Source organism: Brienomyrus brachyistius, unplaced genomic scaffold, assembly GCF_023856365.1.
Source record: "Brienomyrus brachyistius isolate T26 unplaced genomic scaffold, BBRACH_0.4 scaffold82, whole genome shotgun sequence".
NCBI lineage: Eukaryota > Metazoa > Chordata > Actinopteri > Osteoglossiformes > Mormyridae > Brienomyrus > Brienomyrus brachyistius.
In genome coordinates this window covers 527,394-551,694 of record NW_026042357.1, presented here as the reverse complement: position 1 = coordinate 551,694, position 24,301 = coordinate 527,394, and the positions used below count along the sequence as shown (strand labels likewise).

The 24,301-nt window shown below is 50.9% G+C and overlaps 2 protein-coding genes across 8 annotated transcripts in view; one reads left to right on the top strand and one right to left on the bottom strand.

Moving 5' to 3' along the window:
- LOC125726977 (protein strawberry notch homolog 2-like) overlaps nucleotides 1-24,301 on the bottom strand; it is a 47,114-nt gene that overhangs the window by 6,669 nt on the left and 16,144 nt on the right. For 3 of the 5 annotated variants that reach the window (XM_049003526.1, XM_049003525.1, XM_049003528.1), the window contains 23 exons: nucleotides 12,965-13,114; nucleotides 9,131-9,208; nucleotides 8,296-8,395; nucleotides 8,015-8,175; nucleotides 7,791-7,924; nucleotides 7,602-7,692; nucleotides 7,378-7,521; nucleotides 7,128-7,245; nucleotides 6,929-7,034; nucleotides 6,687-6,840; nucleotides 6,013-6,189; nucleotides 5,817-5,914; nucleotides 4,875-4,957; nucleotides 4,397-4,579; nucleotides 3,565-3,686; nucleotides 3,185-3,316; nucleotides 2,483-2,618; nucleotides 1,629-1,741; nucleotides 1,143-1,214; nucleotides 882-990; nucleotides 734-805; nucleotides 420-563; nucleotides 73-167 (listed from right to left, as the gene is read on the bottom strand). In XM_049003526.1, the coding sequence (XP_048859483.1) occupies nucleotides 73-167; nucleotides 420-563; nucleotides 734-805; nucleotides 882-990; nucleotides 1,143-1,214; nucleotides 1,629-1,741; nucleotides 2,483-2,618; nucleotides 3,185-3,316; nucleotides 3,565-3,686; nucleotides 4,397-4,579; nucleotides 4,875-4,957; nucleotides 5,817-5,914; nucleotides 6,013-6,189; nucleotides 6,687-6,840; nucleotides 6,929-7,034; nucleotides 7,128-7,245; nucleotides 7,378-7,521; nucleotides 7,602-7,692; nucleotides 7,791-7,924; nucleotides 8,015-8,175; nucleotides 8,296-8,395; nucleotides 9,131-9,208; nucleotides 12,965-13,114 (2,772 nt within the window). Of the gene's footprint in view, nucleotides 1-72; nucleotides 168-419; nucleotides 564-733; nucleotides 806-881; nucleotides 991-1,142; nucleotides 1,215-1,628; nucleotides 1,742-2,482; nucleotides 2,619-3,184; nucleotides 3,317-3,564; nucleotides 3,687-4,396; nucleotides 4,580-4,874; nucleotides 4,958-5,816; nucleotides 5,915-6,012; nucleotides 6,190-6,686; nucleotides 6,841-6,928; nucleotides 7,035-7,127; nucleotides 7,246-7,377; nucleotides 7,522-7,601; nucleotides 7,693-7,790; nucleotides 7,925-8,014; nucleotides 8,176-8,295; nucleotides 8,396-9,130; nucleotides 9,209-12,964; nucleotides 13,115-17,679; nucleotides 17,968-24,301 lie in introns of those variants that run through there. The other 2 variants (XM_049003530.1, XM_049003527.1) reach the window with 2 other exon arrangements.
- LOC125726979 (E3 SUMO-protein ligase ZBED1-like) lies at nucleotides 19,532-24,060 on the top strand. 3 transcript variants are annotated; one of them, XM_049003533.1, is made up of 3 exons: nucleotides 19,532-19,998; nucleotides 22,263-22,412; nucleotides 22,754-23,649. In XM_049003533.1, the coding sequence occupies exons 1-3, from the start codon at nucleotides 19,776-19,778 to the stop codon at nucleotides 23,038-23,040; spliced, it is 660 nt and encodes a 219-aa protein (XP_048859490.1). In that variant the 5' UTR covers nucleotides 19,532-19,775; the 3' UTR covers nucleotides 23,041-23,649. The 3 variants fall into 3 exon arrangements, with proteins under 3 accessions (XP_048859490.1, XP_048859489.1, XP_048859488.1); XM_049003532.1 differs by lacking the exon at nucleotides 22,263-22,412 and having other exon boundaries at nucleotides 19,532-19,887; nucleotides 22,825-24,060; XM_049003531.1 differs by lacking the exon at nucleotides 19,532-19,998 and having other exon boundaries at nucleotides 22,190-22,412; nucleotides 22,754-24,060.

Genomic DNA, 24,301 nt, shown 5'->3' with positions numbered 1-24,301 from the left:
CGGTTAAGGAGTCTCTGTGTATAGCAGATCTGGGAGTGTTATGGCCCTGGGATATGGTTGGAGCTACCATACCTTGTAGAGCACCACCTGGCCATCCTGAGGGTTCCCAGCAGTGAGGAACTTCTCCTGGGTCTCCTCATAGATCTCATCATTACCGGGAGCCAGGTCTACAAGGAGGAACACAGTGCAGTTACACTAGGCCACAAGACCTTCCTTATGAGTCGGGCCCAGTAGCAGCTGGGAGGAAGCAAAATCATGGACCATCTGGGGGGTTCCTGAGGACTGAGCCGAGAAACACTGATGTAGGTCATTACTTTTACTAATCTATATAGTTACGGGAAACTGACTGTTCAAAGACTACAGGCTTCGGTAAACACTGACATTCATGAGCCATGAGCAGCCTGAGAGATGCGGCCTACCTAAGATCCCCATGTCGTACTTCCCTTCCTTCTTGTCCTTCTCTATCAAGTAGTCAAAGTTGTCAGTGAAGTACTGGAAGAGCGCATTCTGTTTATCCACCTCCAGGCCCAGGATGCGGTTAAGGAACTTCGTAATGCTGCAGTCTGTGAAGAGCAACAGGAAAAAAGGCCCCACTGAAGGAAGCTTCTAGAAAGAAAGAGTGCTGCACACCACGATCTGTCTCTGGGGTGAAATAAGGACTGGTGTGATGAAGAATACTCAAAGTGTACTATATTTTGCATCAAAGACATGATGGCAGGCCACTTGTCCTTACCTTTCTCAGTACTGAGACCAAAGCGAGGCTCTTTACAGAAGATGCCAACATCCATCATCCCACGCTTCATGTCTGAAAGAAAGCATCATGATCTTATGAGCGAGAGAGAGAGAGAGAGAGAGAGAGAGAGAGAGAGAGAAGGGTTCACCTCTGAAGAACATGGCATCTCCGTCTGGGTAATCCCTGGGAGGTGGCACCTTGCTCTCGATGTGGCCCAGGATGGCTTTGGTAATCTTGTCCAGAGCCTTAGTGCCATACTACAAAGGAGGCCAGAAAAGATGGTAAACTATCTTTCCCCAAACTACCTGACTTTGACCGGGGGAAGCACTACAGAGCACAGAAGGTTTAAGGCTTTAACCAGGTATAACACAGGGCGATTCAAGTACACGGCATGTGGCTGGGTCCTTACCTTGTTCTCAAAGTTGTATTTGCTCAAGTCTCTGGACTCGGTGGCTCTCCTGTCGCCATGGGTCAGGGCCCCCTGCAGAACACAGCTTGAGGTCAGGAGCTAAGCAAGGACTCGCACGGCGGTCTGTGGAGGGTGCAGTCAGACCGCTAGGGGCGTGGAGCCAAGTACCAGTGAGGGAAGTTGTTGACGCGGCACCCGCCTGAAGGAGGCAGCCTTTCACCAGCAGAATGACCATGCCGATAATGGAAGTATACGCGACTGGAGATCAGCCAATTTTTTTAAACCATTTTATTTACCTTTTTAAAATGATTCCTTAACTCTAGCTCTCAGGGAAATGCATTTCATTGCCTGCTGTAGTGCTGTGCATCTGATAACCACTGATTTGGTTTTTGAGGAGAAGCTGCTAGACTGTGGAGATGCCGCCCATGGTGTGACCAGGACGAGAGCGAGAGCGCAAGCCAGTCTGGGAGCGAGAGGGTGACGTACCAGGCTCTCTAGCCTCTTGGCTACGATGGAGGCGAAGCGTCTTTCCCCGCCCAGCTCGGAGATGAGGAAGATGTACTCCGGGGCAGTGACCTGGTTAGAGCGGTGAGTCCGACCTGACAGGAAGCAGTGGGACATCAGAGACAATGGCGCAGCACTCAACACTGCAAACCTTTATTGTAGCCAAAAGGTGACAATACAGGTGCTCCTCGAATTATGACATGGCTACTTTACGATAAACCCATCGTAAATGGAAAGTATCGCAACTCAAAAGTGAATATATGATAGACAGAAACACAGAATGATATAGACAGACAGACACTGTCACTGAATAAATGATGACCACTACTGTACTAAATATTAGTGGCTGGACATTAAATACATGAATACAAGTTAACTGGGTTAAACAGAATAAAAAACACTATGAGATGTTTATACTAACTACAGAGACCAGAAGCCTGGCAGCTGCAATGATCCGGCATATTTACAAAGTATAGTTAGCTCAGGTATACAACAAAATTGAAATGACTTAATGGGCACCGTTTTCACATCAGCATTAACTTGAAATTCCACAAGACAAACCACTGTGAATTGGGGAGCATTTCCAGACAACTCTAGCTATAAATAAAGGCTCGTATCACACTGCTTTATGCCTTACAGTATCAATGCATTAGTGTGGAGTAAAAAAAATTAACAAAAACTCTACAAGTGGCTTTACAACTGACTCAGTAGATGTCGCCAACTGGCAGACAAGCACAGTGAGACTGTGGTTTCTAAATGAGAACACCAGCGTAAGCAAGACATGATGAAACCGGAATCACGCGTCCTTGACAAAGCGGCCAGGAAGTGGCTCTTACCAAACTGCTGTATGGCGCGGTCGGCACTCCACGGCAGCTCCAGCGTCATGTGCACCCTCCGCTTCTGGTTTTTCACCCGCTTGTCAGCCTGCAGGGAGATGCCGGAGCTGGCTGCCTCCGAGATGATGGCCACGAGCTGTGGACAGGGTGCATCTCAAATGAGTCGCCACTACACTGCTGTCATGGGCTTACATAAACAGGTGATGTAATAATGTGGTGGCGGGAGGATGCACAAATCAGGTCGAAACCAGCAGGGGGGGGGGGGCAAAACTGCATATAGAATTTTATCCGTTAATCAAACGCACATTCTAGCTCCCATAACAAGCTTCTGACATTCCCCTGATGTTCCCCAGACGAGCTCCCAATGGTTCCCTGATGTTCCCCAGACGAGCTCCCAATGGTTCCCTGATGTTCCCCAGATGAGCTCCCAATGGTTCCCTGATGTTCCCCAGACGAGCTCCCAATAGTTCCCTGATGTTCCCCAGACAAGCTCCCAATAGTTCCCTGATGTTCCTCAGACAAGCTCCCGATGTTCTTAACATTCTCATGAGCTTCTCCTGACTATCCCAACATTCCCCTGACATTCCCTCAAACTCCCCTTATATTCTCTCAGTGTTCCCCAAGACATTCTTCTAACTTTTTCCCAGCTTTCCCAGAGGTTCTCTTCACATTCCCGAGACATTCTCCCAATGTTCTCCTCACCTTCTCCCCACTCATGAAGCGTTCCTTCTCCTTGATGTTGACGTAGTCGATGGTGAGGCCCTGCTCTGCACGAGACTCGTAACGCACGCTGCCGTCCGGCCGCCGAACCACGCGGCCCTTCCGGCCCGTCATCTGGGAGAAGACAGAAATACCTTAGGGTCTGCGGGAGCTGCCAGAAAGCTCCCAGTGTTTCACAACCCAGTCCTCGGGGGAACCCTGGACAGTCCACGTTTTTGCTTCCTCTCAGCTCCCAGCTGATTCGGTGTTCCTGACTGCCAGGGAGCTGGGAGGGAGCATAAACGTGGACTGTCCGGGGTTCCCTGAGGAATGGACTGTTGAACACTGCTTTAGCCTAACACAGTGAACCGCAGGGGGCTCACCTCCGAGACTCTGTCCGGCCCTCCAAAGCGGTCGATCAGTTCATCTAGAGTGTTCAGAGGTAGTTCTCTTCCCAGCTCGGAAATTTTGTTCAGGAGGCCTTGCTTCATTTCTTCAATTTTTGCTGAGTAGAAAGACCAGAAAATGTGCATGTATCTAACGCTGTGTCATTTGGAAAGTTTAAATCCCTTTCTATGAAATAACATTGCGTAATGAATAGCCACTAATAAACTACTCTTCATTTTATATCCAAAAAATACCGATATTAGTCATCAAAAAACAATATGTACATCTACCACTATGGGGCGCTGCACCCTTAATACTGTAACTTCCGAAATTCCAGGAAAATACCTTTTTTTCCAGATCAGAATAGGTCAGAATAACAGCACATGTAAATACTGACTTGGCAGAAAGGAAAGATTAACAGCGCTGACAATGTGCCTGCTTTCCTGATAAGTCCTATCCAGCTATTCTCAGTATCTGGATTTATATAAAAACATTTTGAAAATTTTTTTTCCCCAGCTTCATAAATTTGGGAACAGGTAAAAGATCATTTGAAAAGGCCATGTAAATGAGCACTGTCTTTTGTACTGTGAACAAACCAATGTGAAAATATGCGAATCATTTTGCGGATCATTATTCATGATCCGCAAAACACCTTCTGTGCATAAAGGCCGAGGACAGATGACTCCGCTGCAGGCCAGAGTGAAGGTTTCACTGTCTGTCTGTTGTATGTGGGAGGGTCAGGACTCCAGCTAAATCATGAGCTGGTTGGCCATAAGCTGGGCCGCCGTGTCCAATCACGGGGTCCCATTCCGTCTGTGTCCAACCTACCAGTGTGACAGTTGGTGTGGTTAACAAAGATGACGTCATCGTTGTCCTGGAGGGAGTCGGGGGAGGAGTTTGAGTCGCTGTCCAGACCGTCGGAGTCAGTGCTGCTGTCGTCACTGATGTTGATCACGCCCCCGTTGTCCACGCTGTGCTTCGGGAACTTGGGCTGCCGTCCCTTGGGCTTTCCTAGACCAGCGGAGAACACGTTTCGGTTTGAGCCCTAAGCACACTCCACCATAGGGAGGATCAAACCGGTTACATTGCAGATTGATAATGACCATCTCACATCCTCATTCTCCATAGGTTTCAATATTCTTGTATGGAAAAAAAACCCCGTACTAATTTAACAAACATTTTATATAATCCATAAAAAGTTTCCAAAATGTTATACCAGCGTGTTCCATCACAAAATGACTCCATCGCTCTCATTCAGGGGCAACTCTGCTAAAAATTAGCGCAGAAGGGAAGTAGTCATGCTTACGTTTTCTCTTGTTCCCATTGCCCTTCTCTCTTCTCTGCTTTTCGGACGGAAAATGCTTCTGTACCAGAGACTGAAACACACCCCTGAAAGACAGAAGCCAGCGTTACCATGGATCTCTCTAAACACGAGCCGGCTGAAGGAAGCCTGCGGGAGCTCGTTCAGGCGAGACATGAACACGCGAATTGGTCTTTGTCTCTGCCGGACACCTGTGAAGGCTGCACACACCCGCGTGGGGGCTCAAGAGCTCACGTTCAAGTGACTCTGTGTCAGTTTAAGGCATGGGTGTCAAAATCCAGCCCTGGGGACCAGAGTCCTGCACATTTTTTAAACTCCTAGTGCTAATTACCACGTTGCTCTTGAGCTGAATAATTTGTAGTAGAACCGGGAAAGAACTAAACTACACAGGGCTCTGGCCCCCCAGGACTGCAGTTTGACACCCCTGGCTTAAGGCGTATCAATGGCTGAGGTTTAACACTCAAACAAAACAAGCGATTCACTAGAATCATGGTGGAAAGCACCACACGTTCTTAATGACAACACTTTACTGATCTCCATGGGTAAATTCTCTTTTTGCCTATCCCCATCTCACTCTCCATGACACAGACACATATGTAGCTGAGAGCAGAGCTGGGTAAATCAGGTCCAGAGAGTAAAATGTCCAGGCCAAGATTTTGGTTCAACTACCAGAGTATAAAGAGTCACAGTCACAGTCTGAACTTCTACTCTCTGGACCTGAATTACCCAAATCAGGCGGAGGAGAGCGAGCTTGGCAGCAAAGGGCAGCCAGCTACAGTGACGCCCATGGAGCTGGAGGTTAAGGGCCTCACTCAAAGGCCCACAAACGTGACCATTCTGCCGAAGCTGGGCTCCACCACACTGACATGGCTCTATGACTTGGCAGCAGAAGCATCAGGTGAACCACAGCTCCTGGATGGTACGTACTCAGCAGCGGAGACAAATCGGTCCAGGTGTCCATCATTCTCGTCCAGGACTTCTCTAGTGCGAGCCTCGCCCGTGGACTGCAGGCCAATCACAATGCACTTTGGGGGGGGGGGGGGGGAGAGAGAGAGAGATGGCATTGGTTACAGCCCTCCTGCCACGCCCTCAGCTCCTCCCCCAATGAGGCTCACTGTCTCACCTTGCCAGCCGCCAGCTCCCTGTTGGCCAGCTCCACGAGGCGCGGCACCTTGGCGGCTATGCAGAGATATTTGAAGAAGCGCTGGTGCGACGACCAGAACTGGCCCCACAGCGCTTTGCGGGAGACCAGGCTCAGCTCGTCGGCAGCCTTGGTAAAAACCTCCAGAGCTTCTGCCCACTGAGGTCCAAATAAACAGAGAGGGTGGGAAATGAGGGAGATGCTTCCATGACCTCCGTCAGTGACATAGAGCCATACAGCACCCTGAATCCGACCTCCTGAGGCAGCTCACCCTTCACACAGACTGGGTAATAAATATTACTGATGGCCGGATGAAACTTCATGAACCATTTGCTGCATTGTCTGACCCCACTAGATAGTGCTCTATGTTCATAAAAGCCTCAAAGCATGTCCCAAAGTAAAACGGCCACCATCTAGTCAAAAATTACAGCAAATATTTCATGATGCTTCATTTGCCCATCACTAACAAATGTTAGTTACAAGGACACCAGCATGAGATCTCAGCCAGCAAAGACAGGCTGATTAAACAGCTCTATAGTATTCCAAAAAGCTAAACAAAACGACACTAGCGACATCCCAAAGTGCCTGACGGTGACCCGATGTTTAAATTCAACCAAAACGAGCTCCCCGGGCCCCAAACTCCCTGAAGCCCTCACCAGCCTGGCAGCCTTATTGTAGACCAGCTTGAATTTGTTGTCCAGGCTGATCTCCTCAATGCGGAAGGACACGCCCTGGAAGCTGAGCTGGCGGGCAATGTACATGCCGCTGACCTTCATGTCCATAGCCACGATCTCCATGGCGCCCACTCCCCTGCGGCAGAGAGGTGGGAACCCCTGTCAGCGGCGCCTCAGCAATGAGACACCCAGAGCCAGGGCAACACAGATTGCAAGGGACAAACCTCTTTTCGATGGCATGCAGGAAGTCATCGAACATCTTGAAGGGAGTTCCCTCGCCCCAGATTCCCAGACGGCTCATGTAGATCATGTTCTTTGGCTCAGAAGCACCTGGAAGAAGGCAGCATTAGGAAGATAATCAGGAGCAAGGTCACCACAAGTGTTGCTAGCGCAGGACAGTACGGGGCAGGTGAGGGGCCCGACCTGTAGCACTGGCGTAAACCACCCTGGCCAGCGGCAGCTTGTTCTGCAGGTCCAGCACTGCCTTGCCCATCTTTGTGGACGTGGCATTTTTGGCTTTGTGGCATTCGTCGAATATGATCTGGCAGAGGAGGTGGTCAAGGAATAAAACACATGTTGGGAAGGGTGGCATAAGTGTTAAGCTCGAAAATTACTCTGTCATAAAGATGGAGGTGGGGCCCCATCGGGGGGGGCGACCATCAGCAAGGGATACGACTCCATCGAAGCCCGGTTTGCACCAGTCCAGGATCTGCTTTAGCCTGGTCCGGCGTTGGCCGCCCGCCTGGCTCTCCCCGATCAGCGCCGAGTAAGTGGCGAACAGGACTCCTTCTGAGGTAGCGGTGTCTCCATACTTAATCTGGGAGGTGCAGAGAGGCAGGGGTGAGCGTGGCCACTCGCCAGCCCTAGGGGGCACAGGAACTAGATGAGAGCACCAACCTTATTTAAGGCATGAACATGAATATCGGGAGCGTCTATGTCTTTGAGGTCTCGCTCCGCGTCGTACTTCAGGTCGTTGGAAACGCTGAACCTGGAGGGGTTGGGGGGGTGTCAGTACACTCGCTCCCGTAACTCGCTAAGGAGAGCCGTCGTTTCCTGAAAGGCTGTGGGACGGGAGGCCGCCTTTACCATAATGCTTTGTTCCGGCCCTTTAAGAAGTTCTCCACGATGATACCGGCCACAGTGCGGCCCTTGCCCACACCGGCCCCGTCGCCAATGAGGAAACCAGCCCTCTGGTTATTCTGAAGGATCACCTCGTGTTGCTGGAGGTGACCAGACAGAGAGAGAGTGTGAGGTTAGTGGGGGTGAGGGTGGGCTCAGAGCTCAGACCCCCCAGAAACTCCCATGGGAACCTGGCAGGCGTATATGATGGCCTCCAGCTGCAGGGCGGACAGCAGGCCCTTCTCGATGGTGCTCTCGGGAATGGACAGCGTGTAGGTGATGTCAGGCGGCGGCACGCTGGACAGGGTGTTGGTCTCCACGACAATGTCAGGGTGGGACTTCCCGATGGTGGCTGCGGAGAGCATAGAGAGCTAAGTGAGGGACGGCCCAGGACGGGGCCCGCCACAGAGCTGAGGGGCCACGGCCCAGGCCTGACGGGGCCCCTGGCCTGCAACGGAGCGGCATGCCGTACACTTGAAAGGCTTGTAATCCGCATAGGTATCGATGTGCCCGAGCTCCTCAGACTCCTCTTCCTCAGCATCCTCCTCCTCCTCAGGCGGGGCAGGGGGCTCCTGCGGAAAGGGAGGCCTTGTCACTGAAGAAGCCTGCCATTCTGCGGGTGTTAAAAGGCAGCAGGAGTGTGCGATAAAGCAACACAGAGCTCTAAAGCTGAGCATTCGAGGATCGGGGACTGCATGGGAACACGTGGCATTTTAAGGTCAGGCTTCAGTCTCATCGTGAAAGGGACGGCACCTCTATAGGCTGTGGGTTCCCAATTTTCCGTTTACACCCCCCAAAATAACAGTGCCAGGGACTCGCGACCCCCATTTTGCCGACCGATGGGGGGGCCCCTCAGTACATTTACTCAGTACATGAGATTTATATCAATACAACGGTTGTGGAATATTTCCACTTTTTATAAACATACCCTGGAAGTCATCTCATAATCTCCAGTATGGGATTCCCCCCGCCCCCCCTGATCCAATTCAACTTATTTTTATATAGCGCCTTTCACAACAGAGTCGTCCCAAGGCGCTTCACATGGGTGTATAAATCCAACATCATTAAGAAAGAATGACACAAAAAAACAAAGCAAAGAAGGACAAGGAAATGAAAGAGAGAGACAGATGACGATGGAGGAGAGGAACCAGGAACCTCTGGGGGTCCAAGGTCGATTAGCTGTCCAAACCCCCCCGGGCATGCTAACATTATTGAAAAAGAAGGTGTGGGCTTCCTTGCTAGGTTAGTTGTGGTCAAGGTCAAAGCCAGATAGAGCACAGTCACAGCAGGGAGGTGGGCAGAGTTACCTGGTATCCTACAGACGGGGTGTTGATAATGGCGGAAACATCTTCAAAACTGTTCAATCCCTGAAACCTGTTTGGCTGCTTGGGGGAGGGGGAAAGACAGGACAGAATCAAACAGGAAACAAAACGTTAGACAGAACTGCTGACATGCACATACATGCATACAATGGAGAGAATGGGTGAGAATGAAGGAAGCAGGACCAGCAGCACCGATGCCGGCAACACTTATCAGGTTATGGTTTAATGGCCTGGTCAGGGGTGGGGATTGTGGTTAAAAATATAATACTACAATACTACAGATATGTGTGTAGGTTGCTGAGGCAGAACCAAACACCATCCATCCATCCATCCATCCATCATCTCCCGCTTAATCCGGAGTCGGGTCGCGGCAGCCTCAGCAGGGAGACCCAGACTTCCCTCTCCCCGGACACTTCGTCCAGCTCCTCTGGGGGGACCCCGAGGCGTTCCCAGGCCAGCCGAGAGACATAGTCTCTCCAGCGTGTCCTGGGTCTTCCCCGGGGTCTCCTCCCAGTGGGACATGCCCGGAATACCTCCCCAGGGAGGCGTCCCGGAGGCATCCTGATCAGATGCCCGAGCCACCTCATCTGGCTCCTCTCGATGCGGAGGAGCAGCGGCTCTACTCTGAGTCCCTCCCGAATGACTGAGCTCCTCACCCTATCTCTAAGGGAGAGCCCAGCCACCCTGCGGAGGAAACTCATTTCGGCCGCTTGTACCCGCGATCTCGTTCTTTCGGTCACTACCCAAAGCTCATGACCATAGGTGAGGGTAGGAACGTAGATCGACTGGTAAATCGAGAGCTTCGCCTTTTGGCTCAGCTCTCTCTTCACCATGACAGACCGATGCAGCGCCCGCATGACTGCTGACGCCACACCGATCCGCCTGTCGATCTCCCGCTCCATCGTTCCCCCACTCGTGAACAAGATCCCGAGATACTTAAACTCCTCCACTTGGGGGAGGACCCCATCCCCAGCCCGGAGAGAGCACTCTACCCTTTTCCGGCTGAGAACCATGGTCTCGGATTTGGAGGTGCTGATTCTCATCCAAGCCGCTTCGCACTCGGCTGCGAACTGCTCCAGTGAGAGCTGAAGGTCACGGCTCGATGAGGCCAACAGAACCACATCATCCGCAAAAAGCAGAGACCTAATCCTGAGGTCACCGAACCGGACGCCCTCAACGCCCTGGCTGCGCCTAGAAATTCTGTCCATAAAAACTATGAACAGAATCGGTGACAAAGGGCAGCCCTGACGGAGTCCAACCCTCACCGGAAACGAGTCCGACTTATTGCCGCCCATGCGGACCAAACTCTGGCACCGGTCATACAGGGAACGAACCGCCCTTAAAAGGGAGCCCGGTACCCCATACTCCCGGAGCACTCCCCACATGACCCCACGAGGGACACGGTCGAATGCCTTTTCCAAGTCCACAAAACACATGTAGACTGGTCGGGCAAACTCTCATGAACCCTCCAGAACCCTGCTGAGAGTATAGAGCTGGTCCACTGTTCCACGGCCAGGGCGAAAACCACACTGCTCCTCCTGAATCCGAGGTTCGACAATCCGGCGGACTCTCCTTTCCAGGACCCCCGAATAGACCTTACCAGGGAGGCTGAGGAGTGTGATCCCCCTGTAGTTGGAGCACACCCTCCGGTCCCCCTTCTTAAAGAGGGGGACCACCACCCCGGTCTGCCAATCCAGAGGCACTGCCCCCGATGTCCACGCGATGCTGCAGATGCGTGTCAGCCAGGACAGCCCCGCAGCATCCAGAGCCTTGAGGAACTCTGGGCGAACCTCGTCCACCCCCGGGGCCCGGCCACCGAGGAGCTTTTTGACCACCTCAGCGACCTCCACCCCCGAGATAGGCGAGTCCACCCCCAAGTCCCCACACTCTGCTTCCATATTGGAAGGCGTGTCGGTGGGATTGAGGAGGTCTTCGAAGTACTCCCTCCACCGACCCAAAACGTCCTGAGCTGAGGTCAGCAGCGCACCATCCCCACCATAAATAGTGTTGATGCTGCACCGCTTTCCCGCCCGGAGCCGCCAGATGGTGGACCAGAATTTCCTCGAAGCCGTCTGGAAGTCGTTCTCCATGGCCTCACCAAACTCCTCCCACACCCGAGTTTTTGCCTCAGCGACCGCCAAAGCCGCATTCCGCTTGGCCTGCCGGTAGCCGTCAGCTGCGTCTGGAGTCCCACAGGCCAGAATGGCCCGATAAGACTCCTTCTTCAGCTTGACGGCATCCCTTACCACCGGTGTCCACCAGCGGGTTCGGGGATTACCGCCGCGATAGGCACCGACCACCTTACGTCCGCAGCTCCGGTCAGCCGCCTCCACAATGGAGGCACGGAACATGGCCCATTCGGACTCAATGTCCCCCGCCTCCCCCGGGATATGGGAGAAGTTCTGCTGGAGGTAGGAGTTGAAACTCTCCCTGATCGGGGATTCCGCCAGACGTTCCCAGCAGACCCTCACTATACGCTTGGGCCTGCCAGGCCTGGCCGGCTTCCTCCCCCACCAGCGGAGCCAACCCACCACCAGGTAGTGATCGGTTGACAGCTCCGCCCCTCTCTTCACCCGAGTGTCCAAAACATGCGGCCGGAAGTCCGACGACACGACTACAAAGTCGATCATCGAACTGCGGCCTAGGGTGTCCTGGTGCCAAGTGCACATATGGACACCCTTATGCTTGAACATGGTGTTCATTATGGATAGTCCGTGACGAGCACAGAAGTCCAATAACAAAACACCGCTCGGGTTCAGATCGGGGGGGGCGTTCCTCCCAATCACGCCCCTCCAGGTCTCACTGTCGCTGCCCACGTGAGCATTGAAGTCCCCCAGCAGAACAAGGAAGTCCCCAGGAGGAGCGCTCTCCAACACCCCCTCCAAGGACTCCAAAAAGGGTGGGTATTCCGAACTGCTGTTTGGCGCATAAGCGCAAACAACAGTCAGGACCCGTCCCCCCACCCGAAGGCGGAGGGAGGCTACCCTCTCGTCCACTGCGGTAAACCCCAATGTACAGGCGCCCAGCCTGGGGGCAATAAGTATGCCCACGCCCGCTCGGCGCCTCTCCCCGCGGGCAACTCCAGAGTGGAAAAGGGTCCAACCCCCCTCAAGGAGACTGGTTCCAGAGCCCAAGCCGTGCGTCGAGGTGAGTCCGACTATATCTAGCCAGAACTTCACAACCTCGCGCACCAGCTCAGGCTCTTTCCCCATCAGAGAGGTGACATTCCATGTCCCTAGAGCTAGCTTCTGCAGCCGAGGATCGGACCGCCAAGGTCCCCGCCTTTGGCCGCCGCCCAGATCACCTCGCACCCGACCCTTATGGCCCCTCCCATGGGTGGTGAGCCCATTGGAGGGGGGACCCACGTGCCTTGTTCGGGCTGTGCCCAACCAGGCCCCATGGGTGTAGGCCTGGCCGCCAGGTGCTCGACATCGAGCCCCACCCTCAGGCCTGGCTCCAGGGGGGGGCCCCGGTGACCCGCGTCCGGGCAAGGGAAAACGTGGTTCCAAAATTTTTCTCATCATAAGGGGTTTTTGAGCCGTACTTCGTCTGGTTCCTCACCCAGGACCTGTTTGCCTTGGGTGACCCTACCAGGGGCATAAAGCCCCAGACAACATAGCTCCTGGGATCATTGTAACACGCAAACCCCTCCACCACGATAAGGTGTCGGCTCCAGGAGGGGAGAACCAAACACCTAATGGCAAAAAATAATCACCAAACTGAGACCGAGAGGGATCGTGTGTGTGTGTGTGTGTGTGTGGGGGCGGGGGTTGCGGCTTGAGGTTTCGTAGGTACGGACGGGTGCGTGGAAAGCCTCACCTGCAGCTGGCTGTGCGTGGGCGTGTTTATGTCCCACAATGTGGGCGCGTTGTCAGGCCGCGGGAAGCCCACGTCTGGGTAATCGCAAAGCGAATCAGAGGGAGAGGAGAACAGGGAGTCGTTGGAGAGGTCATTGATGCAGGGGAGTTCCTGTGGACATAGGAGGCATGACCTTTCTGAGCGGCGGCCCGTGGCAGACCAGGGTGACAGTCATCCTACAGCGCCAGGGGATCCCAGCTTAGGTGACGAAGGCAGGGCGTATCACCCACCACAAGGATTATTTGAAATGATATTCCCGAACTTTGCAGTGCCAGGTTTGAAAACCCAGGCTAGGCCCAGACGGTCAGCCGATGCGCTTTCAGGTGGGGGGCAAACGAGGTCGCAAACAAAGCCAGGGGTTACATTCTGCCCCCCGAGCAGGGAGCAACCTACAACTGGGTTTATTTTCAATCTGCGAGTGAAGTGCACTCAATTCCAAATGCATGTATGTGCTAAAGGGACTGAAGACAACCGGTCGATAACTCCTGAGAAGTGTGTTACATGAGAGCTGCTCCAGCTGGGAGATAAAAGAGTTGCAGATGCACTGCCAAGTGTTACCACCAGTCTGCCTTTACACATGCCCACCAATCTGCCTTTAATACTCACACTCTCCTACTCCCACTTATCTGCCTTTAATATACACACTCTCCTACTCCCACCAATCTGCCTTTAATACTCACACTCTCCTACTCCCACCAATCTGCGTTTAATACTCACACTCTCCTACTCCCACCAATCTGCTTTAATACTCACACTCTCCTACTCCCACCAATCTGCGTTTAATACTCACACTCTCCTACTCCCACCAATCTGCGTTTAATACTCACACTCTCCTACTCCCACCTATCTGCGTTTAATACTCACACTCTCCTACTCCCACCAATCTGCGTTTAATACTCACACTCTCCTACTCCCACCTATCTGCGTTTAATACTCACACTCTCCTACTCCCACCTATCTGCGTTTAATACACTTTTGTTCGCACTAACATGTTGCTAGTGTTAATAACAGCAGTAAATCTAACAACCTCAACCAAAAAGCTGTAGTGTCCCTATCATAGTGGCTGCTCTGTCATGAAATCGTACAGCTTAAGTTGTCAAACACATTGTACTTTATAAAATATTGGATGGGCGTAGTTTATTGGTGATTTCATGTTCGTCAGTTTCAACTCACATGAAACAAAAGAAGTACGTTTCAATAGTGATTAGTCTCATATCTGGCATACCAAGCTTTTGGACTAGTCTCACGCAAGAAATCTTACATCAAATCTATATTAAAATGAATCTATTTTTTAAATGAAAAAAGCACCTGCCATAGGGACTTGGAAGTCTTTTCTAATTCTGTACCAAAGTGAAAATACGGCGTAGCCACACCACAGACAGACATCAGAGCCACGCCTTCAGGCCTTACAGGCGGTATGAGAGCACAGGGGCAAGGTGGTGCCCACACTTCCCAGGACCGTGGCTCCGGGAGAGGCTCCCCTAAGCATACGATTTCCCTCTCAACTCCAGCTGGCTTCATAGACAACAATAGTGCTCTTAGAGAAACTCTGTGCAATCGGCATGTACGCTGCCCATTGCAGCCAGCAGACAGAGACCAGTCCGCTGATATTGCCCAACCTTCAGAGGAGAGCTGAAGCCCTTCCGAAGCTGAAGGGAGGCCTGTCTTCCTGGAAGCTTCACTTCCCAGACCCACTGCCATCATTCCGAGAAACCAGAGTTCTGCCGGGAGCAGCTCGTGACTTGGGACGCCAGGGCACAAGCATGGAATAACTGTAAGTAAGCCAACCCCACCATCCCCTGCCCCCGGCCGATACTTGTTCTGATGACACAAATGCTACAAACATTGGCGAGGGGTGGGGGGGGGGGCGGGGGGGGGGGGGGATGGGGGGTCGGTTGGTGGTGGTGGTTGCATGGCAGAAAAAAAAAATCATCATGGAGATTCGAAAGAGACCCAGAATCTGGGAGCCGCGGCTTCTGCATACAATTAAAAAACGTGAATGAAAGAATGAGAAGCGTCTGGTGCCAGCGATGGAGCAGAGATCCTCAGAGCATGATAGCTGCTTCGGGAAGGAGAGATAAGCAGCTCCAGCTGACAGATGCTAATCGCCACTTCATTTACATTTTGTCCCCTCCCCCAAGTCATCACTTGCCATTAGCCCCTCTGCTTCCAGCCTGCGATCCCTGGTGAAGAGACAGGGAGGCTGGGGGGCTATACCTGGCAGAGAGCTGTCGTTTCGGGGATAAGCAAGAGGTCAATCGCCATGCCGATGCTGATCGATGAGAGAGATCACAGTGAAAACGCTTCACGCAACACCTTCAAAACGAACGAGCTATACCCCGATCCTCACACTGACACTGATTTACGCTCCAACAATCACCATGACAACATGTTTGCAAACAGAAAATACAGAGGGGCAACATGGGGAACCAGGACGGTCCAGTGCTGCTCAGACTCCCCCTTGCTGGGGCCCCACCATGCCTTCCAGGCCTTCCACCGCCAGGAAGTGGGAGCCGAAAGTAGCTTGTTAGCAGCCCCCCCAGTTGCCACCCTGGGGGGAGGGGAGGCAGCACACGTAGCACGTGTGGAAGATCCGGAGGGGACCTCCCACTCAGATCCCTCCTCTTCCTCTTCGTCAAAGCAGCCAAATGGATCAGCGACTACAAACCGGCTGCACAACACTACGGGGCTACTACTTAGCTCCCTCTGCCCCCCCTCCAGGAGATGGGCTACACATTCTGATTTCATTCATACAGAGCTTTAAAATCCAGTCCTTAAAATAATGGCCACATGAAAAATAATGGCAGCACAATAACTTGCTCATGATTTATTTTACATATTGACACATATTTGTCTGCAGTATGTAAATATAGAGAGAGAAAATTTGGCAGTTTTATAACGCTGCCAATGCATTTCATTACTACTGTGAAAGTGTGGCAGACGCCCACTTACGTGACCGGGCCACATGCCTCTGTGAGTGCCAGGGTGCCACGTCTGGGTAAGCGGTGCCGTTTGAGGACAGAGCACTCTTTGTGCCCCGGCTGCCAGGCCGCGCCCCTTGACGACAAGCTCCCCAACCGACGCTACGGCGACATCACCCTGCACCCTGATGACATCACCCTGTGCGCTCCTTCACGCAATCGGGTTCTGCCATCTTTGTGCCAGCGAGACACCAGTGAATAATACTGCGCTGTTGTGACAATACTGCTGGACAGCTTGATCAGGCAAGCAGGCTGACACGCTTCTTAAGCAGAGCCCTAAAAGCCACTGGCGCAGTGTGCGTGTCTCTGCAGTGACTGGGACCCGCTTCCAGCAAACAGAACGGTCACAGCAACCACAGAGCCAGCTGTGACATGCGCGCGCACACACACACACACACACACACACACACACACACACGAACTCGCTGCCCTTTGTGGCTGGCCGGATAAGGCCAGGGGAGCAGTCAATGCCACCGGATGGGTAAAGACGTGATCGGGTGGAAACTCTGACTGGTTTACAGTAAATCAATGTTTCATTTTTTTTAAACCCTCCACGTTGTCATGGTGGTCTCCATGCAGGTAACCCCTGAACACACATCATTAGATCAGGCTCTAAAGCTAAGAGTGGAAAGGAAAAAGTGAACAAAACTAACGGATGGGTAAAGTGACCAGAACAGAAACTTAATTTCTCCACACACATACATCCACCCCCACCCACACACACTCACACACAGAACTACCGTTATAAAAATGATATTTTCAAATCTGCCAGAGCTAAATGAAAACCTGCATCTCCCCTTCTGAAGATAACATCTTCAAACTGTAAGTTGACAAAATCAAATCCCCACCCCCCGCTTCCTTTATGGGTAAATTAAGGTCTGCAGCCAGAATTCCTGGGGACCCCCGCTCAGACGAATAACAGCCCTTGATAATGCCCCCCCAAGTACCCTGTCACAAGTGTGATGGAACGGTGGAAACTGCTGCCTCCAGCTTCCAGGAACGTGCAGAGCCCTCCTCCCTCTCACAGCTAAAACAGTTTAGGGGCCCCGAGGCCCAAGGAGAGAGCACAGCATCTCTCAGGCAGTGAGGCCATACCTCCCAGCAGCCAACTGTCAATCTCGGGGCTCCCATGTTTGCCCTCTTCATGAGAACTGACAGTCAGGTGAAATTTGTGACGAAAACCCCACGTCAGTCTTACAGTAGCGAGCGTGCCTGAGGCAGGCCACTCCCCGCGTCAGGTTCCATACGGGAAGTAGGCTTTGTCTACTGGGAATTCAACCACGGGCAAAACCGGGGGACGTGTCCCTTCTCGGTCACATGCAGCACTTTCAGGGCCGGTTACTGCGGGAGTGCGGCGGTCGCTGTCCTGCACCGGCTGCCCCTACCCCTGGTGGCTGGCCGGCCGGCTGCGATAACAAGCAGGTAGCCCGAGCTCGATAAGCACTAATGTATTTAGCTACGTGTGAACTTCGCTCTTTGCCAGCTGGCAAACGAGGAAGTAAAGTGGCGGTCAGGACGAGCTTCAATATTAACCCTGAAAACAGCACCCGCCCCCACCCCACAAGAAAAAGACACAATATGAGCCTTAACACAACTATGCCTAATGAACTTCCAGTCAGCGTCATGGTAACAGCTACAGAGAAAGATCACAAATGACAGAGCAGTGCAGGCCGCCGCAGGCAGGCCGGCCGGTACCTTAGGGAGAGGCAGTCCCAGCTGAGAATAAAGTTTACTCCAAAGCTGCATCTGAGACATGAGTCCTAATGCTGTTGGGAAGCTGGCCGAGCTGCGGGTGAAAGTGCGAGCAAGAAGTCATGCGTCTCTCTCCCTCTCTCTCTGCCGGGGTCTGTCCACCCCCCGTCTTGTCCTGTCCCGGCAGGCACGCAGCCGCACGCACGGCGCCTCTGCCTCGCCGGCCCTGCGGGAAGCTTCCTGCTGCCAGGGGAGTGCTGGCTATCTGCATAGGGGCTCACTTGCTCGCTCGCTCTGAGCGCGGTCTGGCCCGCTGGCAGTGAGTGTGAGCCGAGGAGGGAGGGAGAGAGGGAGGGGAGGGGAGGAGCTTTCAGGAAATGATGCCTTCGTTGGTAAGTGACTGAAATTACTGGCAGTAAAGCCCATTTTTCTGAATATGGTGTAACTCAACCGCATTATTAGTGTAAACAGTGCGACTCCCTCTCTGTTCCCGTGACTCCTACACTCGCCTAAATCATGGCTCCTCACGCGTGACTCTGCCATCTTTAAAGCCCTTGGCTGGCCTTTTCTACACGGTGTAACAGTTGGTCAGAAACCCCTTTAGCACCTATTGGATGCTGCTTTTTGACCATGAACCGTGCCATGTGCCACCGACTTCCGTGGGACAGACTTCCTCTCTGCCAGGTGCTGCCCTTTGCCTGAAAGTTGCCTCACATCCCGCGGTCAGCCGCTACTTCCAGGATTCATGGGGCTTTCCTGGATGACAGGCCCTCCTAACAGAAAGGTGTGTGTGTCAGGGACGGGAACCCAGTAACACGGCTGGGGGGAGGGAGATTCTTATTTACCAGATGCGGTAAATTTACCGGACCCTTCAGAGTCCGCCAGAGTCATTTCAGTTGATAACTCAGTGAAGGCCGGGATGCGGCGCCACAGCGGCGAGGACGGGGGAGCATCACGGACGGGAATGCAGCCCCCCCCCACCGCGGTCCAAACCTCCGTGCAGACGAGTCACTGCCTCCCCTCATACGATCAATGGAACTGTCCCCGGGGAGAGGGGGGGGGGTTGAGGGAGAAGAGAACCGGACCTCTGTGAAAGCTCATTTCCTCATGTTAACACTTGAAAACAACATCACAGCCGCGTAAAGATCACAGCCATCGAAAACCACAGCAGCAAGCAGCCAGCGAACTCCCAGAAACCTTCCGTGAACTCGGCACAGCACCCACGCATTTACCTGTAGCAGTACTCTGATGGAAGCAGTGGGGGGCACCAGTGGGCTCACCTAAGCCTGATCTTCACTGGCTGGGCAGTATGAAGCCTGATGCACGTGCGCGGAAAGTCACCCGAGTGCCTCCAGAGTGAAACCATTTAGCACAAGCGCGCTACTCCCACGGTGCGACTGCTTCTCAGTGTTTTAGATCACTATTCTCGGTTACTATTGACATTACTACTGCTTGTCGCTGCCTGAAACGCTACCTCTCGCTCTCCTCCCCTCCGTGGTAAACTCAGCGGCTTCCTGCCCGCTGTGCTCACCCTCGCCAGGCCACGACCTGTCTTTTCGTTACCACGAATCAGCCGTGGCTTTTGCCGTTGCCGGGGAGTCGACAGCCAGCCAGTGGAGGCATACCGCGAAAAGTGGGGTGAGTCACTGGCAGCGAGATGCTGGCCTGTGGTGGGAACAGGGCCCCCTGCCGACCAGGCAGGATGAGTCAGCCCGGCATCTCCTCTGGCCTTGCTCCTGCTCGCCCTTATGGCCTGCAGCTAAGCCAGAATTCCCAGGCAAACGCGAGGCCCTTCACATACATGAGAGCAGATGACCGGAATGTACAAACGCCGACCTCAACTCCTTAAGGCTGAAATGGAGGTTAATCGAGGCTGTTTTCACTGTGCGCGCGAACATCCTGTAAACAGCGTGCGTAGTGGCTCTTCACAATAAGAGGAAATCCTGATAGAGCATCACGCTCACATACAACAAAGGGCAACAATTCATTGGTGCACTTCTCACACCGGTGAGATGACAAAACAGGGCGAGAATCAAAAACAGAACACACACAACCAACTTGAGTAGGGAACGCAGAAGGAGCCATCTGCGTGAGTAACCATGTGGCTCGGGGCACCCGCAAGAGCATGGAGACATCCACCGAGCCGGGGATTCAGATCGCTTCATCACAGATACAGCCTCAGAAAATGGCAAAACAAAGAGAAAATAAAAGGTGAAAGGAAACAAGACTCCAGCTGCCGGATTCATGATGCCACGTGTCACACAAATCAGCGAGCCCTGGCGGACGGAGGCCTGCAGTCAATCAGGAGGGACCCCCGCTATGGTAAGTGCTTCGTTTGTCATTCAGAATGCATTCAGCATATGAGAGAGGAGGGGTACTGAGGCAAGCACAGGTCCTGGAATACGTACAAAACAATGTAGAAAAGATGCTACGTATTTTTAAGAATACATCTAAACTAATAAAAGATGCGAAACTGAGTGAAAATTTATCTGAAATTTTAAACACATGGTTATTTTATTTAAGTTATTGTCTGTTTTTTTGGCTGCTGGATCCATGCAAATGTCGGAATGCAGACAGACAAAAACTGAGCAGTTGGACTGCATTCTGACAGGATCTGGCACCAGTTAAGTACTGGGTACAACACTGCATCAGCGCTAGTGCTGGGCGATATGTAAGGAATAATTGACGACGGGCCGTTGAATTATTAGAAAATAATGCACACCCGAGGTGGTAATGCGGCCACGACGCGAAGCGGAGAAGGGATCAAGGGATTCGTCCGGTTTTTCTACTTAAATCGCTATTGTGAGTAGGATTATTTCTTCCGCATCTCATCCAACGACTCTTTTGCTAGTTCCAAAACGTCATTTTAAAGCTGGCAATGGAGGCTTGAGCCGTTGATAGCAGACTAATGCAGTTAATAATGAAGTTATTAGAAAGAGAGCGAGAGAGACAGAGACACAGAGAAAGAGAAACAGAGAGAGAGCTTGTATGAATTAGGCTACCTCTGTGTGTCCCTCAACAGTGTTCTGAAGCACCGTCTCTAAACTGTAAGTCTGCTTTAAGATGCAGCGCTGTTATTACCTCGCTAGTGAGAAATGTCATGTGTAGCCTTTAAGTTGGTACACTAGGCTAACTAATACTGCTGCAGCCCAGTTGTTGAAAGTTTCATATTCACCGTAAATATTAAAATTTACTTTCGGAAAATCGTCTGTCATGTTGTTGTTTTTGTTAGTCCTGTGTGCTGTATAGGTACTGTATGCTAATTTCCGTTATTACAGTTAACTATGCGAAGTGATATGGAACTGTAATACAGTCAAGAGAGCTACCTGGAACTACGTTCGCCGTGCGTTTATCTGAAAATAATTGCACACCTCAGAACGTTCGTCAGCCAATCAGATTCAAGCATTCAACGGTCCCGTAGTATAAGACGATATATATCGTGGGGACGATAGAAAAGTGTCTATCGTCCTATTTCTCTTCTATCGTTTCTATCGTTTCTAACCTAATTTTATCAATTACTAAAGAAAATATTGCATTAAATAGGCTATGACAAATGTATGATAATGTCTTGTCGCTATGCAATGCATACTCTACCCTTTATATAAGTGATAATCAAGAATAAAAATGAACTTTAAAAAAAAACTTTTTCGCAAAGTAACTCCGTCTTGTCGTTTTGCGACATGACGCTTTACGTTGTTGCGACATGCTTTACACTAGTTAACTTGTGAGTGATGGAGAAGCAAGAGGTTGAAGATGAATGCCCGGAGTCGCAACAAACTGAAACTGCTATGCAGGCAGCATCCCAAGAAGTACTTTTACTGAAACGTGGGGGTACGTCAGTGATTTGGTTGCATTTTGGCTTCAAGAGCTCCGACACGGAGCAGAAGACAGTCATGTGCAAACTCTGCCAAAAGACTGTTTCTGCGCCCGACGCTAACACAACAAACCTCTTTTACCACTTGAAGAAGGTCCACGAAAAAGAATACGGGAGAATAGAAGAAATGCGACGTAAAGAAAGTTGTGAAACAAGTGGCGAGAAAAAATATAGCCAGCCTAAAATTAAAGAGTCTTTCATAAAAAGCACACCGTATGAAAAAACGTCCCAGCGCCATAAAGAAATCACATGTGCCATCTTGCATTACATTTGTAAAGGCATGACCCCCGTGTATGCAGTTGAGAAGAGTAGCTTCCGAGACCTCGTCAAAGTCCTTGACCCGAGGTACGTTATGCCCAGTCGTAAGCACTTCAGTAAAGTCGAGTTGCCTCGCTTATATAACGCATGCCGGGCCGAAGTAGAGAAGGATGTTCGCAGTGTGGTCCATTATGCCTTGACAACTGACCTGTGGACGAGCAGAGCTACGCAGCCCTACATGAGCGTAACCATCCATTACATCAGCAAAGACGGGATCCTCTGTGCTCGCTGTTTACAGACTGTGTACTTTCCAGATGACCACACGGGAGCCATGATAGCCCAAGGTGCGTTACTCGTGCAGTAATTTGTATGATGTACTTTTAGTTTACTGTTCTGTCATTTTTACTGTAGTAATTCCGAGTGAGACCCCTTAATAAAGTATTTATCTATCTAGGTCTGAGAGATGCACTGGAGTCATGGGGATTGCAAGAATGCCACCTTGTCTGTGTCACCACGGATAATGCCACTAACAACATCTCTGCAATGGAACTGAATGAGTGGGAACGGCTACAGTGCTTTGGTCATCGTCTACAGCTAGCCATTGGTAAGTGTAAAACAATCTAAAAATTGCCTAGTGTAATATTGCAATGGGAATACTATACTAACAGCAAAAATATTAGTGAATTGAGATTAGTTTGGTTATCCTGTGTTATGTTTGATGTACAAGACATTATTATTGAACAAGTTATACTTGCCTACATTTTATTCATTATTTATTATTTTACCTGTTATGGCAAAAACTGAATACTAGCTGCCCACAGATCTAGTTGTATTACCATACGTTAAATGTTAAATAAATCCATAAATTGGTTAAGGAATACATGATCAAGTTAAAATGTCAAAATATGTTATTAAATTACATACTTTTCCATTTGATCCAAACAGAGAACGCTCTGAAAGTTCTCACACCAGCATCTACAAAGCAGGCTGTGGAACGTGCAGTTGGAGTCAAAAAGGTGGTCAGTGCCTTCTCCAACTCATGGAAGAGAAAACGTGACTTGGCTAAGGCACAAGCAGTGCTGGGCTTGCCTCCCCATCAGCTCATCACTGAAACCCCTACAAGATGGGGCTCTCGGCAGCAGATAATAGAGAGGTTCCTTGAACAGGAGAAAGCTCTTTCACAGGTCCTCCTTGCAGACAAGGAGACATGGACATTGGACATTACACACTGATTCTTTTCATTGTGGATTCTGAATTGTTTGTAGCCTAGATTCACCTCATGAAAGTAACCCATTTTCTTTGCTTGCTATCTGACTTAGGCAAGACACCTGGTGCCAAGCTGGCAAGACATGGTGGTGCTAGAGTCCTTAAACACAGCACTGGGTCCACTGTTCGAGTTTATTGATGCTTTGTCGGGGGAGAAGTATGTCAGCGTATCTTTTCTGAAGCCGGAACTGCACCTCTTTAACAACGAAATCCTCAGCCAGAAGGATGGGAATACAGAGCTCACAAAAGCAATAAAAGAGGGCATTCTCAAGTACCTTAATGAAAAGTATGATGACCATACCACCAACAACCTTCTGGACATGGCGACACTTGTTGACCCACGGTTTAAGACAGCCTACATGAAGGAAGAGAGGGTGGAGTTCATAAAAATGAGAGCTGCAGCAGAGCTGGTGGACATGGCGGCAGCTGAAAGTGCACAAACAGAAGCAGCCTCCATTTCACCCCCAGCTGCTGAAGATAATCCAGAGCTTCCCTGTCCCCATCCCACAAAGAAAACAAAGAAGAGTTTGGGTAGCTACTTCAAAAAGGCAGGTCAAGGTACCACCCACTCCCAGCCAAGCAGAGCATCCATTGAACTGGAGCTCTCCATGTATCTTCAGGCACCTGGGCCTGACTCGGAGACCGACCCTCTGGAATGGTGGAGGCAGCATGAGTTGAGTTTCCCATCAGTGGCCAGGCTCGCCAAGAAGTACTTATGCATTCCCGCTACTAGTTCTTCATCTGAAAGGGCCTTCAGTGCGAATGGGAACATCATCACATGTAAGAGGTCATGTCTTAAGCCAAACACAGTTGACCAACTTGTCTTCCTTGCACTCAACCTCTAAATTTGACAGACATTTTTTCTACTTTTACAAAGTAGCCTTTTATGTTTGCACTTTTATTCATGGCTAATGCCTTAAAAAATGGTTGTGCACTTAAATTTTTTTTTTAAATAGAGTTTATTTTGATAATACTATTTAAATAACTATGATGTGGATAAAAAAATGTATTTTTCTCATTTGTGACAGTTCAGTTAAATGTAACTTCAAAATAAAGTTGCAAAAAAAAGTATGCAATGATATTTTTGTCAAACTTTTCAGAGAATAACTGAAAACGTACTTAATTGTGGTATATCGTGATATATATCGTTATCGTGATTTAAATTAATCTATATGGCGATATATGATTTTTCCATATCACCCAGCACTAATCAGCGCCCTGTGATCT

Bases quoted from the DNA above. Each gene is read 5' to 3' on its own strand.
- LOC125726979 (XM_049003532.1), top strand. From the start codon at position 23,158: ATGGTGGTGCTAGAGTCCTTAAACACAGCACTGGGTCCACTGTTCGAG.